The 18,147-nt window shown below is 47.8% G+C and overlaps 1 protein-coding gene across 7 annotated transcripts in view; it reads right to left on the bottom strand.

Moving 5' to 3' along the window:
* Positions 1-18,147, bottom strand: part of ENPP6 (ectonucleotide pyrophosphatase/phosphodiesterase 6) — a 222,758-nt gene that overhangs the window by 56,341 nt on the left and 148,270 nt on the right. For all 7 annotated transcript variants that reach the window (XM_062213344.1, XM_062213347.1, XM_062213345.1 and 4 more), the window contains one exon: positions 13,311-13,490. In XM_062213344.1, coding sequence (XP_062069328.1) covers positions 13,311-13,467 — 157 coding nt within the window. In that variant the 5' untranslated portion in view covers positions 13,468-13,490. The remainder of the gene's footprint in view (positions 1-13,310; positions 13,491-18,147) is intronic.

Genomic DNA, 18,147 nt, shown 5'->3' with positions numbered 1-18,147 from the left:
CTTGGTCAGCTGAAGCCATTACAGTTCTCCCCGACAGGATGGAGGGAAGCCGGGATTTCCACACCTCTGCCTCAGGGATCCATAGAGAAGCAGAGAACCATGGCATAGTCCCGACATTGGAGCTGCAAAGATCAGTCAGGAGCTTGGGGGTAAGACCGGGGTCTTGGGCACACACGGAGGGCATGTTTCAGCTTCACTCCCTCTTATTTCCTTGTCATTCCCAGGAAACTTTGAAGGCGATGGCTCTTAATTTGCACTTGTACTTTGCTTTCTTTTTAAAGGATTTATTTATTTATTTGGTAGTCTGAGTTACAGAGAGAGGAAGAGATGAGAGAGAGAGAGAGAGAGGGAGGGAGAGAGAGAGAGAGAAGCTCTTCCATCTGCTGGTCTACTCCCCAGATGGCCGTGATGGCCAGCACTGGACCAGGCTGAAACTAGGAGCCAGGAGCTTCATCCAGGTCTCCTACGTGGGTGGCAGGGACCTGAACACTTGGACCATCTTCTGGCCATTAGCAGAAGGCTGGATTGGAAATGGAACACCTGGGACCTAGGTGGGATGCTGGTGCCACAGGTAGCAGCTTTACCTGCTACCCCACAACACTGGCCCCTGCATTCATATTTTAGGACCTACTGTTATCTCTGCCTTGGGTCTTCCATCCTGCTAGATAGTCTCATCCCAAACCATCTCCTTATACAAGTGCATAAATGCATCCTAGAGTAGAAAACATGGAGTTAGAGAGAACTTACAGGATAACTGACAGCCACCACTAAGGCCTTGCATATTTGGGTCCCCAAATTGTTTAAGGTATTTCTTCTTCAAAATACTTCCATCCATCAGAAAAATATTTTAACATATTTTTCACCACAACACTTCACAGCCATGAGTCAACAAACGGTTGAAACAAATGTGCAAATCTACCATGTCTACAGTGTGGATGCTGTCCTTGTGGAATCTCGCCCAATTAACAGGTTGCACCTAGCAACCTTTCTTTCCCAGCTGGGAGAGCAAAGGTCTCAGGTGGGACAAAGTCCTGAGAAGGTGCCCGACGCGTCTCCCAGCTCTGGTACCTTTCCACCATGCACACTGTTTTCTAAACGTGCCTGGCTTCCTGGCAACTTCCCCCAAGGACCACCAAGTTGAGCCTGTAAAAATCACATTTCTCCAAACTTCCTAGAGCACAGGTCTTGCCTTGCAAGTGTTAGGTCCTGCTTGCCAACTTTGACACATCTTGTACCAATAAGCCCTGTGCACTGCATTTTATGTGATGTGAGACAGGTGTGCAGCTGTTGAATACGTGTCTCAAGAGAGCTTATTAAAACGGCTAAGCCAATTAACTCTTAGAAACATGTAGCCTTTCCCAGGAAAATCCATCTGAGGCACAGGAGCTTGTGGGAACAAGTCCTGGAGGGGAAGCACAGCCTTTGATCTCAGAGACCCTATCCCCGGGGCTGGCATGGCCCATGGGGGGAGGCATCTTTGGCAGCGGCTCCCTTCTGCAGAATGGGGGAGAGGGAGTGGGCTGAGTCAGAGTATGGATGCCCCTAAAACTGGCCTTGGTGCAGGGGTGAGAGCAAGCTGGGAAGACAAATCTGAGGAGGAGCAGCTCATTTATTAGAGCTGATTCTAAAGCTTCAGCTGAAATTGACCCACTGGGCGTAATCAGTGACTAACGGAAAACCAAGGTGAGAGGCAAAGAAAGCCTTTGCTGGGCGGAGTCTCTTCTTCAGAAAGTCAGGGGGTGAAGTCACAGCAAGGTGTGATGAGGGTTTTCACCTCTGCACCTGTTGGTTAGGTTTAGATCAGAAAAAAAAAATTCCCTGGCCCAGGGACAGGGACTGCAGGGCCTCCAAGTGGGGCAGGGGAGGAATGAGTGACCACTACTAGAATGATGGCCCCTGAAGCTCCCTGACATGAGCTATCCAAAGATCCCTGTGCCCGAGGCACTTGCTTCACATGATCTCAATCTTGAAAACCACGGAATGATTACCAAGACTGCACACTCCCCACGATGGAAGCCATTCGTTGTTCTGTGCCACCTCGCCCCGACCAAAGCTTCCTTCTCTGAGAAGGTTGATTTCCCGGTATGCAGATCACAGCAGATCCGACCTGCTCAGGCTGCAAGATGCCGACAAGCCCCTGCTTGCAGAGCTCCCCTGGGGTGCTGGAACCTTAGCTGCTGTCTAGGGGTTCCTTCTCACCCCCTTCTATGGGAGCCTGCAGCCCCCAAGTCTCAGCAGCTGCCTTCCTCCCCACGTCTGATGGGTTCTCTTGGTCTTGCCACTCCCAAGCACAGGAAGGAGTAAGGACTGCGCCTGTGAGGGTGTGGAGCTACCTCTCCACGGCCGTTGGGCAAACAGCCCTGGTGCCAGTTCTAAGGGACCAGCAGTCTAGTGAGCATTCCGCCAGGGACGATACGCTGCACCTCTATATCAGCCATGCGCCTGGCTCACTGTTCTCAGGAGTTCCTGCCGTGGGCCCAAGACATCTGTCCTCCTGCTCTCCGTGGACGGCATGGCTGGCTCCTCCGCTCACCTTTTTCAGGGGGCACCTGCTTCCTGTTCCACACTGGCCCTCATGCCTATCCTAGACTCCTCCTGGCAGTGCAAAACAGAGCTGTGCTTCCCCATGCAGCCTTTGCCACACATGCGTATCTGAGTTCTTGACGCAGCCTTGCAGCTTATCTTTGGCTAAGGGTGACCTCGGCCTGATTGCTCCTGTACCACTCCTTCAAATGGACGCAAGCCGAAACACCTTTTCTAGAATCAGAGGACAAAGGACACATTAGAGTAATTAAAAACACGTCAGGGCCGGCGTGGTAGCACAAGGGTTAAGCCACCATCTATGACACCAGCATCCCAAATGAGAGAGCCAGTTCGAGTTTGGCTGCTCTGCTCAGATCCAGTCCCAGCTAATATGCTTGGGACAGCAATGGAAGATGGCCCAGGTACTTAGGCCCTTGTACCTACGTGGAACAAGGAATTCCAAGCTCCTGATTTCAGCCTGGACCAATGGCCATTGAGGCCATTTGGGGAGTAAATCAGCATCTCTCTCTCTCTCTCTCTCTCTCTCTCTCAAAAGAATCTTTAAAGAAATACATTCTAAAGAGATTGTCTAGATATCGTACCTCATTTAACCTTCCCAACAACCCAAGAGGTAAATCTGAGTGTTGCCGAGACGGGAAAGCAGAGCAGAGAGGTTAAGGGACTGTCTCCCAGTCTCCCGGTGAGGGGTGGCTGAACTGATCTAGAAGCCATGTTCTGGATCTCTGCCTTCTCTTGCCTGGAATTCCCCCTAAGTGGTCCAGGGACGTGCTGGAAACACAGGAAGGAGAACAGGAGGGGCAGGCAGGGAAGGACACAGCTCAGCTGGGGTGAAAGTGCCCCCTCTTTGTTCCACACTGTGAGATCCATCTGACAAAGGCTGCATCAGATAGCTGGCAACCTACGGCTCAATGAGAAGGGGCAGGGCAGGGGCTGGCCGGGCCTGCTTGCCCACAGACCCACCTCTCTTGTTCTGTGTAGTGCTCGGCACTGACAGTGTGGCAATGGCCATGAAGGAAAGCAGACCCATAGAGAAGGTCACGGCCCGCCCATAGCTCCCCAAAGCTGGAGGCTCTGGCACCCTCTCTGAGCGCTGCACTAAGCTGGAGGTAGCACCTCTGAGCCTCTTCTCTTTCCCTGGCCAGGACTCTATATGTCTAAATCCACCAGCCTTTGCTCCACTCCAGGGAGTTGAACAGAAACCTGGGAAGGCTGGTGGGTGTCCCAGCAGCACAAGGCCCTCACCAGACTCAGCCAGAACTCAGGTCCCAGGGCAGCCACAGCCGCACAGGGAGCCTCAAGATCAGAGCCTGCCTCCAGACTCATGTGGAAAATACATGGAAGGGGCTGGGCAGCCTCACTGAGCTCCCAGGCCGCCCACACCAGCAGCTGCTCTGGGTCTCCCAGAGCTTTGGCTGGGAATGAATCTAGTCATGAGCCGGCAGAATGCCTGGAACCCCAAAGCCAGCCCAGAGAGGCCACCTGGACCTGTGACTGACACTTGATCTTGCAGCACTAAAAGGAAGACTCAGTGCTGGGTCCTAAGCAGAAGGTGATGATTTCCGTAGGAATCGCTCCTTTACATTGGTATAGCATTGAAGGCGATCGGAAGGGAACCTTGTCTGGCCTGAGACACCACCTCATTGGCCCTGGTTGAGCAGAAGGCGCTGCCTGAGTGCAGGCCTGGTTGAACATGCGCTGGGTCAGAGGAGGGCTCCCGGACCTCTGGGAGGAGGGCGCCCGGGGGAAGCAGAGTGAGCACTCCAAGGTGCTCACACGCTGTCCTGGCATTAGCAGCAGCTGATCTGCGGTCACCCGGGGCCTTGCTTCTGTCATCAGCTCCCCCTAGGGAGTCCTTGATGTCCCTTCAACCCCTCTTCCTCCTCCTCTCCTCTTATCCCCTCCTCTGCCCTCCCGTTGCCTTGCTAATCCCCCCTTTCCCACAGTCCTTCCTCCCTTTCTCTTTCCCTCCTTTTCTTTCTATCCTCTTCCATCTTTCTTCTTTCTCTTTTTCTTTCCATTTGAAGACATTAGCTGACAAATTTTGTTTTCCATTCCTGATGAAACACTCAGTTGATGCTAGGAACAGGTGGCCCACACAGCTGCAAGGAGAGGTGATACAGCCCTGAGGCTGGTCTCCATCGCACGTATCACACAGTGGCATGACTCTGCTGTGCACATTTGGCTGTGTTGTACGCCCCTGATGCACTACTGGGGAGCTGAGAGCAGGTGAATGCAGTTTGGAACCCTCCAGTAGATGTTCTCCAACTCATGTGAGAATATTCTGTATTACAGATCCAGAGAGGCCAAGTGGTCTGATCAGGAATATGCAGAGTTAGTCATGCACTTGAGTTGAAATAAACGTAGAACAAAGCAATTTGGCTGAAGACAATTTGCTTAACACATCAGTTTGGTCAAAACAGATTAGTTTGTCATATATCCACTGGGGACTTGTGTCAGGACTTCCACAGATAAAAAAATCACAGATGCTCAAGTGAGTCCCTTACATCAAATGATGTAATATTTGCACACAACCTGTGCAATCCTCTCACATACTTTAAATATCTCTGGACTACTTATGGAACCTAAAACAGCATCAGTGTTCATGTTGCCAGGGTTAACTAACAACATTCAGGAATGTTTCCAGCTTTAAAAATTAGTGGAAACAATCTGAATCACTTTTCTTGGTATAAAAGCAATGCATCCTTGGCTAACAAGGAGGTGAGAAAATGTTGACAAGCAAAAAAACCAAACCAGTGAACCCGTATAATTCCACCCAATGGCAACTAATGTTTATCATCTCCATATGCATCATTCCACATCCTTTCTATACATATACCATCATTTTCTATCCCAAAGAGAGATAATTATCAACATAGTGTTTAATGATTTATCATAGTATGTTTCAGTAAAGTACTCACTGCACCTGACACTTTTAACCTATTGCCAAATGTGTTTCCTCTTCTACGTCAACATGCAGATTTCCCAGCCGCCCTTGCAGTTAGGTGGAGCTGTGTAACTGTGTTCTAGCCAATAGAATGAAAGAAGAAACAATATGTATCAGGTCTGGCTCACAAAAACCTCCATGTATCCTCTTAGTGCCTTTTCATCTTCTACCAGATCTTAAAGTTTGTATATAGTAAGGAGTTCCCCTGTCTGTGGTTTCACTTCATATGGTTCCAGGGACTCCACAGTGAGCCATGGTCCCATAATATTATTTGTCTTGATACTTCCAAGACAGAGATCACATTCACATAACTTTTATTATAGCATGCTGTTGTAATTTTTCTATTATTAGTTATTATGGTTAAAGATGTATAGATTAAACTCTATCATAGGGTACATATGCATGAAAAACATATAGTGTATTAGGGTTCAATGCTGCTTATGATTCCAGGCAGCCAATAGGGATCTTGGAACACATCCCCTATGGAAAAGGAAGTACCAGTATACTGATGATGATAAAGGCACAAGAAGAGGCAAACCTTTGCGTCTAGGATTATTTGAAGGAGAGTCAACTGATGGTCAGAATACTCATTTGGACTTCCCATGGACAAAAAAATTCAACTTCTGTTGGATTAGGCCACTGAGATTTTGTTCTTGTCTGTTTCTGCAATTGATACTACTTTATTCATGTATCCTGACCCTTGAGCCCAAATCCCTTAATTAGCACATGGGATACTTAAAGATCTGGCCAACTCTAGCTCCATCATCACTTCACTTCTACCTTAGTCAAGCAGCTCCAATCATATTTTACTTTTTTCAGATCCACAAATATTGTATGTCCTTGCTTGCTTTGTCTTTGAAACTTAACATAGGATCCTTTCCTCTGCTTCAAATGCTGCTAGGAATCTATATCCTACATGTATACCCAACATCTATTATAATATAATAGTCTTAGTATATATAGATATGATAAACAACATAGAAATATAATATATAAATATCTGTTTGTTTAGAAAAATCTAATGTAGATTATTTATATATCAAGATATCCAAGTATTATGTAGAGAATCTATAACATATATAATGTACCTATTATAGCATCTATTATAACTATGGCATCAATCATACTGGATGACAATTGCCTATTTCTTCTCTGTCTCCCCTTTTAGTGGGATATATAAACTCTTAATGGGATTCAGAGGATCCAGAACAACAAAACAAATTTTTGTTTTCATGTTTCATTGAAAATTATCTTTGTGGGAAAGATCATAGCAAATGTTACTGTTTGTCTATTGTTTGCTTCCAAGCCACTATTAGATTATGTCCAGTCATCACTGTCACTATTAAAGTCAAGACTGCCTTGCATCAGAGAGAAATGAAGGAATCTGTCACGAGCGTGGACAGCCCTTCAGTCTGACTTGGAAAATGTCAGAGACATGTGACAGCTCACCAGCAATATCCCAGGCAAGAAACCCACATGCGCCCTTTGTGGGCCCCATACTGCCCAGAACCACAGAACTGAGGATGCACACTGTTCTCTTGAAATCATCAAATTCTTTTGGTCTCTGATGCAAGAGTGTGTCAACAGATTTCAGCTACTGTCACTTCCTCGGTGAATCCTGCCCCACCCTCACAGACGAGGTCAGCGCCATAGCTAGAGGGCTTCACAGGATGAGATAACCCTCAGATGGCTTCGGAGGGTGAGACAACCCTCTTTTCTACACTACTCCAGCTTTCCTGTCCTTCCTCCTGCCTCTCAAGCCACTCCTTGTTTGCCTTTGCAGGCGCATCCTCCTCCATCTGGTCATTAAAAATTTCATTTCCTCATCACTGTCTCCAGGACTCCTGTTCTTCTGTTTATAAGCTGTGTGTTATATTCTCTCTATTATATTATAGCGGGTTATAGTGGGGTACTGCGTATCCATGCAGGATAAATTCCTCGGAGCATTTGAGGCAGGAAAGAGGATCATGCACTATGGGTCAAGGGTACTCAGTCCAGGTTCTTTTTTTTTTTTTTTTTTTTTTTTTTGACAGATAGAGTTAAACAGTAGAGAGAGAGAGAGACAGAGACAGAGAGAAAGGTCTTCCTTCCATTGGTTCACCCCCAAGTGGCTGCTACGGCTGGCATGCTGCACCGATCTGAAGCTAGGAGCCAGGTGCCTCCTCCTGGTCTCCCATGTGGGTGCAGAGGCCCAAGCACTGGACCATCCTCCACTGCCTTCCCGGGCCACAGCAGAGAGCTGGACTGGAAGAGGAGCAACCGGGACTAGAACCCGGTGCCCATATGGGATGCTGGTGCCATAATTGTGGCAGATTAACCAAGTGAGCCACAGCACCGGCCCCAGTCCAGGTTCTTCTCATCTGTGCCCAACATTCACACTGTGGCTTCCTGGCTGGTCTGTCAAGGCCCAGCCATCTGTTCCTCTCTCCCGCACTCCCCTCTCCACGCTGCAGCTAGAGTGGTCTTCTTCAAACGCAAGCATGAGACTGCCACCTTCCTCCTTAGAACCCTCCAATGATTTCGCATCCCCTCAGCATAGGAATAAATTCTTCAGTTTGGCTCAGAGAGCCGGGCTGGCCTCAGCCCTTCTTTGCCTCATCCACACCACACCCATTCTCCTCTCTCTGTTTCTGGAACTTTCCATGTTTCTCCCCATCCCTTCCGCGACCTTAACACACACAGTCCTTCAGTCTGGATGCTCTTTCCCTCGAACTCCTGCACCCCCTGCTCTTTAGTCGTCTTCTCAGATGGTAGCTCTTGTCCCTTTGCAGACTCCTCCGTCCATCTTCTCAATTGAAACCCCATCTTTTACTAGGTGATGTCATCATGCAATATATCTTTCTTCACTATGCTTTGCATAATTACATGTTTACATTTATTGGGCTAAGGATGAGATTATGATCTGGCCCCTTCACTGGACGCTGAGTTCTCGGGAGTGGGTGCGGGGTGACAAGTATCTGTTTTTGCTCGTGTTTGTCTCCTGAGATCCCATTCCAAGACCTTGAGTCACACCCTCTAAAGAGTTTTTGCGAAGAAATGGATTTGCCATGATTTGTGGAGGATGGAAGTGCACCCCTGGATTTCTCTGTAAGACTCTGTAATCAGCATAATGGATGCTGCTGGACAGCCATGAGCTCTTTTGGCCAAGATACCATCTTGTGAAGCGCAAGTGGATTGGCTTGACAGCCATGAAAACTTTCGAATGCGGCAGGAATTGCTTCCGCGGGCAGCAGTCCAGCGAGGAGCACCGCCTCAATCTCTCTGCAGCCGAAATGGTGGGTGTCTCGAAGGCCTGCAGATCGCCTTTGAAGATCACTGCTTTTGAGACAATCTCACACTTGAAATGCGAATCTGTAATCTTTTTTTTTTCTTTTGCTGACACAGACAGACAACATCAGTGATGCAGATCTTGCCAAAATTACTGACAAAGGAAATGATGCAATGTGAATTCAATGCAGACTCTTACAGAATTTTGACCCAAGCAAACCCTTGCCCGACAACATTAATTACAGGGGCTTAGGTTTCACTTGATACTTTAATATGTTTTTAATACGTGTTTCCATCACATAAAAAAATCAAATCAATTAGGTCTCATCGGTATGTGTGTGTGTCACAGGTCAAAGACCACTTGGCACTCCTCATCATCATAGTCTTTTGTATTCTATGAGCACAAAATTGTGAATGTGGCTCTATTTTTTTTTTCTGGACAGGTGATCCATGGCTTTGATCAGTTTCTTCATTCACAAGTGTGGGAATCAGCAAACTGCCCTCTGACTAAGGCCTCTTCCAGCTCTAAAACTACATAAATCTCCATGTCTCCTGCCAAAGTGGTGATATTATTGGAAAATTTAGTGACCATCCAGATCCCTCGTATCTGCAGTGTCAAATATCTGCCTGAAAAATAGCCTAGTTTTTGCCCAGATGTTTGGCATCATGTACGCAGAGGCAATGCCTTAGCTATGATGTTATAACTCACATCCTTGTATGACTGATGCTGGGCTCCATTTTCCCTGTGCTGAGTGTGTGAATCAAAAGCCAGCTTAACTGAAGGTTGTCAGGGACCTATCATGACAGGAAAGAGAAAGGGACTGTAGATGATCTGTATTTCTTGGCCAACAATCAACACATGCTTATTACTTATGCAGATGGAATCACCTTGATTATAACAACTAAAATTTGATATGAAATGAGTCGAATGCCCACCCACCAACTTCCTACCCAGCCCACTTTTGGAAAGTGGAGGAGTGGAAGACAGGTGGAAAGGTGTCTTTTCCTACATAGAAGATGTCTTATTGTTCTGAGCACCTGCATGGGACAGGAAGGGACCAGAAGAGCCCAGAGCCACACCCAATGCCATCTCAAGGGTGTAAGAGAGATTGCATCCATATGCTCTCCTTTTTTTTTTTTTCTTTTTTACTTTATGATAGCTCTGAGAATAACCTTAAAAAGCAGCTGCCACCATGCAAGGTAGCACTGATTGTCCAAGAATCTCAAACTTCCTTTCTACACACTATCTAATTATCCTCTCAAATTCCCTGGTTCCTCTCGCCACCTCCCACCCCCACAAGGCACCCTTCTCTACTTTGGGTTGCTCTCCAATATGAAATGAGGATTGAAAAAGCTTCCTTTCGCCCTCAATTAAATCCCTTTGACACCAAACGAGAGGGATGGGGTAGGGGAGTGAAGTTAGTGAACATCACATCTTTGGTTCTTATCATTTGCAGAACATTCCTGGGTCCTGGTAATGCACTTGCTGGATGGCCTTGCCCAAAGAAATCGTTGATTTAGGGCCTAGGATCATTTCCCGAGATACTTTTCTCCCTGCACGGCTCAATGGGACCATTGGGTGGGGGTGCTAAGGATCTGTGAACGGTATTAAATGTCTCAGGCCCTGTGGTGGGGTATGTGGGACTCTTCACCACGTATCAATTTTTCAGTCTGCTGCTTTATCTACCTGACAGGGAGACTTGAACTACTGCCATTTCTAAATTGCACTTCTAAATATTGACTTAATGGCGAGACTCAATGTGTCATAACACAGCTCACTGGAGCAATGAAGATTTTCCAGGCCTCATCACGAGGTCTGTACAGCGTCCTGTGGGGAGCAGAGAAGGAAGAAGAGGATTTAAGAAGAAAACTCAAATCAAGTCCTGTTTGGAAGAAATGCCACGGGGCTTCACTTCATCTTGCAGAGACAAATGAGCGTTCACTGGGCTGTTGGCTGGGGCTGGGGGGACCGGGGAGGAGAACGGGTAACAGTGTCCATCAATCCCTGAGCCATCAGCCGGTAAGAATGGGGAGAGCTCAGGGCAGCCCTAACAGGGCTGAGCTACGGAAACAACCAGTTCTCCGCGAGCTTTTATCTGCGAATCCAGTTTAGAAGGACTGGGCAGTGTCTGAGAAAAACGGGAGAGTTTTCTTCCAGTTTCTATCAAGGCTCTCTCCTGGTCAAATCTGAAGCTAATCTTCATGTAAATCACTGAGGAAATGCTGGGAGACTATCTTTTAAGCTGCTTCCCTCCTGATAGTTAACACTGTCACCGATCTTAAGGCGCTTTTGTCACATCACATTAGCTGTTGAACTGAGAATCAAAGGAAGCGATTGGCCTCTCCTTTCCTTAAGGAGCTGTTTGGGAGAAGCAATGAGATATTTTGCATGAAAATTAGCTTGGAGATTTATTAGACACAGAGTGATCCATACATTCAGATTCTCCAAGAGGAGCTAAAGCATAATGCTCTGTGATACGGCAGGGAGAGGTTGAAATAGAGCCACCACCCTTCTCTAAGACCCCTCCTGAGCGCTGGCACCATGGCTGTCTGGAAGGCCCCCATGTGAGGAGGAGGCATGTGGGGGTGTGGGAGGGTGTTCGTGGGGGACGTGTTCTTCAGAGCCTACAGGATTTTCCAAGATAGAGAAGGTTGAATGGCAGATGGCCCTAATTATGTTGGAATAATAGTAATCTCAACAGCCCTGAGATATAAGGTGGTCCCTGGTGCACCTGCCTGGTCCATTCCTCTCCTCTGCAGTGCATGTGAGCCCTCGTGTTTACGTATAGTCATGCATCTGAGAACGAACTCAATGTGCCACAAGACCTTTCAGCTTTAGACCTCATCGCACTGGGCTCAGCCCTGAGCGTGGCTCCTCTGGCAAGCCTGATTAGCCTGGCTCCTCACTCTTAACCTGCTTCCTTACTCTAACTCCCAACTCCACGGGAAGTTGAGTCTCCACTGAAGACAATGGAAGCCTCTGGTACCCTTGTCTTGCGCAGAAACTTCCATGTCTTTCAAGGTGACTTTCGATGGGTGGAATGCAAGGTCTTCACAGACTCTGTGGCCATGCCCCTGAAGCCAGCTCTGCTGGCACGGTCAGCCTGTTCCTGTGTGTTCTCCCACCCAGTCTGAATGAGGACAGCCCTGCCTGGCCTTCACAAACGCACCTGCGGAGGTCGGTGGCTGCTTTCACAGCACACACCCACTACCATTCTGCTGGGAGTCTGCTCCCCACCGTCTCCATCTGTCTGGGCCCTTACAACTCCAAGAGCTGGCATGTGAGCTGGAGTGCCCCAGCAACTGCCACATGGCCACCTCCAAGCATTATCTTCCAAGCTCCCACTGCAGGCCCACAGCCTCAGCGTGGGCCAGCTGTGAGTCAGCTCCCACTTACTCACCCTTCTCTCCGCTCTCCCCATCCGTGCCAGCCACACTCCCCCAGCCCCCACCGCCTGTCACTATTCCACGCACTGTGGTGCTGCCCTTCCAGCCAGCCTAATGGGACCCTCAGCTGCTTCACCCCGTCTCCCTCCAGGCAGCTCTTCACTTATCCCTTCCTTTCATCCAGGCCTCCCCCAATACCTTCTTCCTTAATGGCAATCTTCAGTATCACACTCTAAGAATTAAGGGAAAAACGTCTACAGTCAGATTTCCCACCTACCCTAAGAACAAATCCCACCAATGAGACAATGCTGGCAAGTTGATCGTTTTGCTAACAAGGACCCATATCCTTAACAGAGTCTCAGTGCCAAGGTAAGCATATCCTCAGGACTTTTCACAATAGCCAGGGGGGTTCACATGACCATGTACTTCACGGCAGTAAATCAAGTCATGTAGCTTTTCCCTGGTTTAGACTGTGTAGGAGTTACCATAATACAAAGGGGCTCATTTACTGCACGACTGAAACGTCCTGCACTCTTGGATTCTCATCTGCAGAATACCACACTGAGTTCTTTTCTGAGGGCGATCGGCATGCTGCCACTGATCGATCCCGCTACATCCTGAATTTTGCACCTGGAGAAAAGCAAAATGGGGGCTGGCACTGTGATGCAGCGGGTTAAAGCTCTGGCCTGCAGCGCCAGCATCCCATATTGGTGCCGGTTCGAGTCCCGGCTGCTCCACTTCTGATCCAGCTCCCTGCTAATGTGTTTGGGAAAGCAGCGAAAGATGGTCCAAGTCCTTGGGCCCCTGCGCTCATGTAGGAGACTCAGAAGAACCTCCTGGGTCCTGGCTTTGGATTGGCTCAGCTCCAGCCATTGCAACCATTTGGGGAGTGAACCAGCGGATGAAAGACCTCTCTCTCTCTCTCTACTTCTCTCTGTAACTCAAATAAATAAAATAAATATTTAAAAAAAAACAGCAAAGTTATATCCTGCAATAGTCTGAAGTTAGAGATTCAAAATGAAAATTTTAAGAAAATTTCCACAAGACAAAATTCTTAAATAAAAATCCCATTTTCCAAGCCATGGCTTGGTCCTCCAACAGGAACTCTGAGACATCAAGGTGTTGTGATTTTGGGAGGCTACAGGGAGCTGGGTGTCAACACACTCACCTGGCCAGTAGTACATGTAGACCTTCCTTTTGGCTTTGGTCAGGGTGACCCACAGAGGTTCCGAGCCATTCCACCAGAGGGGCATCAGGCTGTCTCTGTTGACTCCAATGTCAAATGACTTGTTGGTGCTGGGGTCCCACATGTAGTTCCCAATCATCTGATGGACCTCACAGTGGCGGCCTACAGCAGTGAGAACACAACGCTGTCAGTTCACTGCTCTCATACTTACGATTTGTATATTGTTTTCTGATTATAAAAGTGACTCGTGTTCATTTAGGAAATGCAGAAGAGCACAAAGCCTTGCTTTGGATTTTTGTTCTTGGAAGCATGTCTTCTTAGACCATAACACTGAGGTGAACAATCCAGGGAGCTGTGCCCTCATTGGTGGAGGCGGTGAGTGTGAGCTGTTCTCAGTTACACTGAGGGTGAGGGTGCCCCTTTGTTCATGGCGTGACGTCTCAATGTGAATTTGTATGGAAATCGTGCGTCCCTGGGAGCCTCAGGTGGGGCCCGCGCCCCAGAGCCTGGTCTGGGCCCCTTCCTTAGCCTCCTCCCACAAGACAGGACTCCAGCTATTTCAGAGTGTATCCTCCCCTTTCCTGGGTAAAAGGGGCTGTCGCTTCAGTGCTGAACGGTGGTACAGCCTAGGCCATTTGGAACAGAGGGGTGAGAAACAGATCCAACTTTGGAAAACAAAGCAAGGAGGCAACCCTCCAAGTGGAGCGGTCTATAGAAAGGAGCATTGGTTCCGCCGGGCACAGCTCAGTCCCGCAATCTGACAGACTGGAGCGCTTGGACGCTGTTGAAACACTAGGCTTAAATTATTTATTTTGGAGCAATCTGTTACATCTTTAAAGTAAAAATAACACAAACATTGACAAGTGCATCAAAAACGACTGAGATTATGGTGAACGTCATTGGCACCAGGATGAAACCCGCCTTGCTGGGCTTCCTGATTATGTGTAATCCAAGTGGCTTTTTCTGTGGGTCTGTGTGCTCTGGGTGATTCTCCTGGACCCCTCCCCTACCACTCTAGTTCTGGGAATTTTCATTTATCTATTCACTTATTTGAAAGGCATAGTGACAGAGAAGGGGGAGAGACGAAGGGATCTTCCATCCACTGGTTTAAATAGCTGCAACAGCCTTCATTTTAAAGCAAAAACAAATAGAAATCCTAGAATACAATTTTTGAAAATTTGGATACAAAAATATCATGAAGGGTTTTTTAGATTGCATCACAGAAAGCAAGGCATTTCACAAACATTGCTCAGAGATTTGAGCAGAACTATAAGGTGAGACTTTTTATTTTGACCAAAGTTTTAGCATGTGGACTAATACATTTTTTTAAAGATTTATTTATTTATTTGAAAGTCAGAGTTATACAGAGAGAGGAGAGGCAGAGAGAGAAAGACAGAGAGTCTTCCATCCACTGGTTCACTCCCCAGTTGGCCGCAATGGCCAGAGCTGTGCCGATCTGAAACCAGGAGCCAGGAGCTTCTTCCAGGTCTCCCACGTGAGTGCAGGGGCCCAAGGAGTTGGGCTATCTTCTACTGCTTTCCCAGGCCATAGCAGAAAGCTGGATCTGAAGTGGAGCATCCAGTCTCAAACTGGCACCCACAAGAGATGCCGGCTCTTCAGGCCAGGGCATTAACCCACTGCACCACAGCACCAGACCCTATGGACTAATAAATTTTAAAAGTAAAGTAAAAACATCAGCCAATCTCTCCAATGGCTGAGGAACTTATTATTTTTATTTGTTCCTTCAACTAACATTTATTAAATGTTCCTATGTGCTTACACTGTGGTGAGTGTAGCCTTTCAAATCTGGAAAAATACGGTTCCCATCCTCAAATGATTTGTAATTTAATATTCAACATGTTGTACCTGTAACTTGAGATGCATAGGATCCTCACTCACTCTATTGCAGAAGGCAATTCCTAATATGTTTTAAGTAACTCACTAAAAGCATGGAATATTTCTTAAAGTATATTATCTTTTTTGCATATGAAAGTTTAATAATATTAAGGGAAACTCTTTTAGGAATAAGAGTTCTTATCTATTTCCTTTTTCCAAAATAATGCATTCCAGGACAGCAGGAGATAGCACAAGTACTTGGGTCCCTGCCACCTTCACGGGAGACCTGGATTGCGGGCCTCTGGGGAGTGAACCAGTGGACAGAGATTTATCCCTCTCTCTCTTTCTCCCTTATTCTGTCTGCCTTTCAAAGAAAACAAAAATAAATAAATAAAAAGTAAAAGAAAATGCATTCCATGTAAATTTTAAAATTATTTATTTATGTATTTATTTGATTTGATATATAGAGAGACAGACAGATAGAGAGAGCTCCCATCTGCTGGTTTGCTTCCCAAATATCTGCAATGGGTAGGGCCAGGTCAAGATGAAGCTAGGAGCCCAGAAGTAAAGTATTTGCTGCATCCCAGGGTGCATACTGGCAAGAGTTGGAATAGGGCGTGGCACTCTGATGTGGTTCGCAGGCCTCCTAGCAGGCGATTTAACAGCTGGGCTAAACACCTGCCCCCTTCCCTTAAGACTTTTTTTTTAAATCATCTCATTGATGTATATTCTCCCTTTGCACAGGACAAGATAATCAGGTTAATGTCTACCCGAAAATGCTGCCTTTATTGAGTTCTTCCCTGTGGATGCTCTCCAGGGCCCTCCCAAGTGCGGGGAGGGTATCCCATCTGGAGCTGGGTTACACAGAGGCCAAGGAAGAGTGTAAGTGTGGAACGCAGTGTGAAGGCAGCAATCAAAGAGAAACTTCTGAGTGAATTACCAGGAAAAGACCAGAAAGGCTACGGATGTCAGCAATGGGAACGATGGCAAGAGATGCTCAGTGGGAGGAGTGTAGCAGTCGCCACTTTCAAGTTTGATCTGTGCAGGCCATCTTAGATGAAATGCATAAGCCCCCAATGAAGGTGGCCCCCATGTGATTCAGTTTCACAAGTGCTGCATTCAAACAAGCAAGAAGCAACCCAAAATAACTTCTTAATAACCTCCACTTGCATATATCCAAAGCCCCACAATATCACTTGGTAACATGTCCCTCTCTTCGGCACTTAGACTTAGCACTCTGGGTCCTTAAGAGTCTCAACTCTGTCCTTTCATGCTCTCTGGGTAGAAGGCTGTAAGGTGGGGGAGGGGGGCATCACAGTGGTGCAGTGGGTTAAGCGGCTGTTTGTGATACCGCATCCGTTATCTGTGTGCTGGGTCTGAGTCCTTGCTGCTTTGCTTCGCAACCAGTTCCCTGCTGATCTACCTGGCAAGGCAGCAGATGATGGCCCAAGTGCTTGGGTCCCTGCCACTCACATGGGAGACCTGGATGGAGTTCCTGGCTTCCTGGCTCCTGGCTTTGGCCTGGCCCAGACCTGGTTGTTGTGGCCATGTGGTGAGTGAACCAGCAGATAGAGGTCTCTCTGCTTTTCAAATGGATCTTTTGTCAAAAATAGAAAAGTGCAAAGGGCCTCCCATGAATTGCAGAGCTGTTGTGTGAGAAGAGAGAGAGAGAGAGAGAGAGAGAGAGAGAACACGCATGACAGAGAAAGAAATACAGAGAGAACATTCTGTAGGGTGGAGCTCTTTCAACAAGGTCACTGCTGACTCCTGTTTAGAAGTTGGTGGGTGGGTGGGGCCCTGAGTTGACTCGGGCAGGCGCTGTGCTGGTCCCCAGGGGTTTGCCTTAGTTCTTGGACAGCTGCCTGTGGCGGAAGCCAGCAGGAGCCTGAGTGCTCCCAGTCTTCTCCAGGAGCTGAGCTGACTCCCCTTCCCATGACCACGGTAAGCCTGGTGGTCTGTGCTTGTGACAACCTGGGCCTGCCCTTCCTCAAGCTGATTCTCCCTCCCCCACCCCCTTTCATTGTTATTGCCTGGGCAAAAGTGGTGGCTGACAGAACAGAACAGAACAGAATAGAACAGAACACAACGTACGTACGGCTTCTGCAGCCCACGACTGTTCCTCTCTCTCCCCCTGCCTGACCCACGTCTATTTTTATACAACTGCAACTCTCTTCTCCACTCCCCTCTGGTCTGTGCCTTCTGCACAGAGCTGGGCTGCGGTTTGCTGACTTGCACCCTGTGCTCAAGGCTGGAGTAGACCCGTACCCGACGTCCTCACACACCGCGGTTCGCAGGTGGGTTCTAGGTCTCCCTCTGCTCCTTCTCCTCCACTAATAACCCCACAGGACTTTAAAATCCAGGCTCAGCCTTCTCAGAGAGGGCTCTTGGAGCAGCGCTCACACCTAGAACTACTGTCCTTTGTTCCCCAAAGTCTTGGTCGAGGACATTCTGAGGTCACGACCGTCACCAGCGGTTTCTTAGCAAACATGCAGACACCCTTCAAAATTGCTCTCCAAATTCAACATTTCCTCACTAACCATTCAGCCCTCCAGAGGTCCTGCTCAACGCCCAGATGTGTGTAGCTCATCGAATGCAGATAAAAAGAAAGGAAGGAAGAAAAGGAGGAAGCAGAGGAGGGAAAGCATAAGGAGGAGGACAGACAAAAAAAAAAGAAAGAAAGAAAAAGTAAAAGGACAATGTTTCTTTGAACAGGAGCCACCCTCTTTAGAAGCAGTTGAAGTTGTCCGTTATTTTAGAAAAACAGAGGGAGGGAGGGGCCGGCACTGTGGAGTGGAGGGTAAAGCCGCTGCCTGCAGTGCTGGCATCCCATATGGGTGCTGGTTTGAGTCCCATCTGCTCCACTTCCAGTCCAGCTCTCTACTATGGCCTGGGATAGCAGTAGAAGATGGCCCAAGTCCTTGGGCCCCAGCACCCACATGGGAGACCTGGAAGAAGCTCCTGGCTCCTGGCTTCAGATCAGTGC

This window comes from Lepus europaeus, chromosome 16 (genome assembly GCF_033115175.1).
Source record: "Lepus europaeus isolate LE1 chromosome 16, mLepTim1.pri, whole genome shotgun sequence".
In the NCBI taxonomy this organism is placed as follows: Eukaryota; Metazoa; Chordata; class Mammalia; order Lagomorpha; family Leporidae; genus Lepus; species Lepus europaeus.
This window is presented reverse-complemented; position numbering and strand designations above follow the sequence as displayed.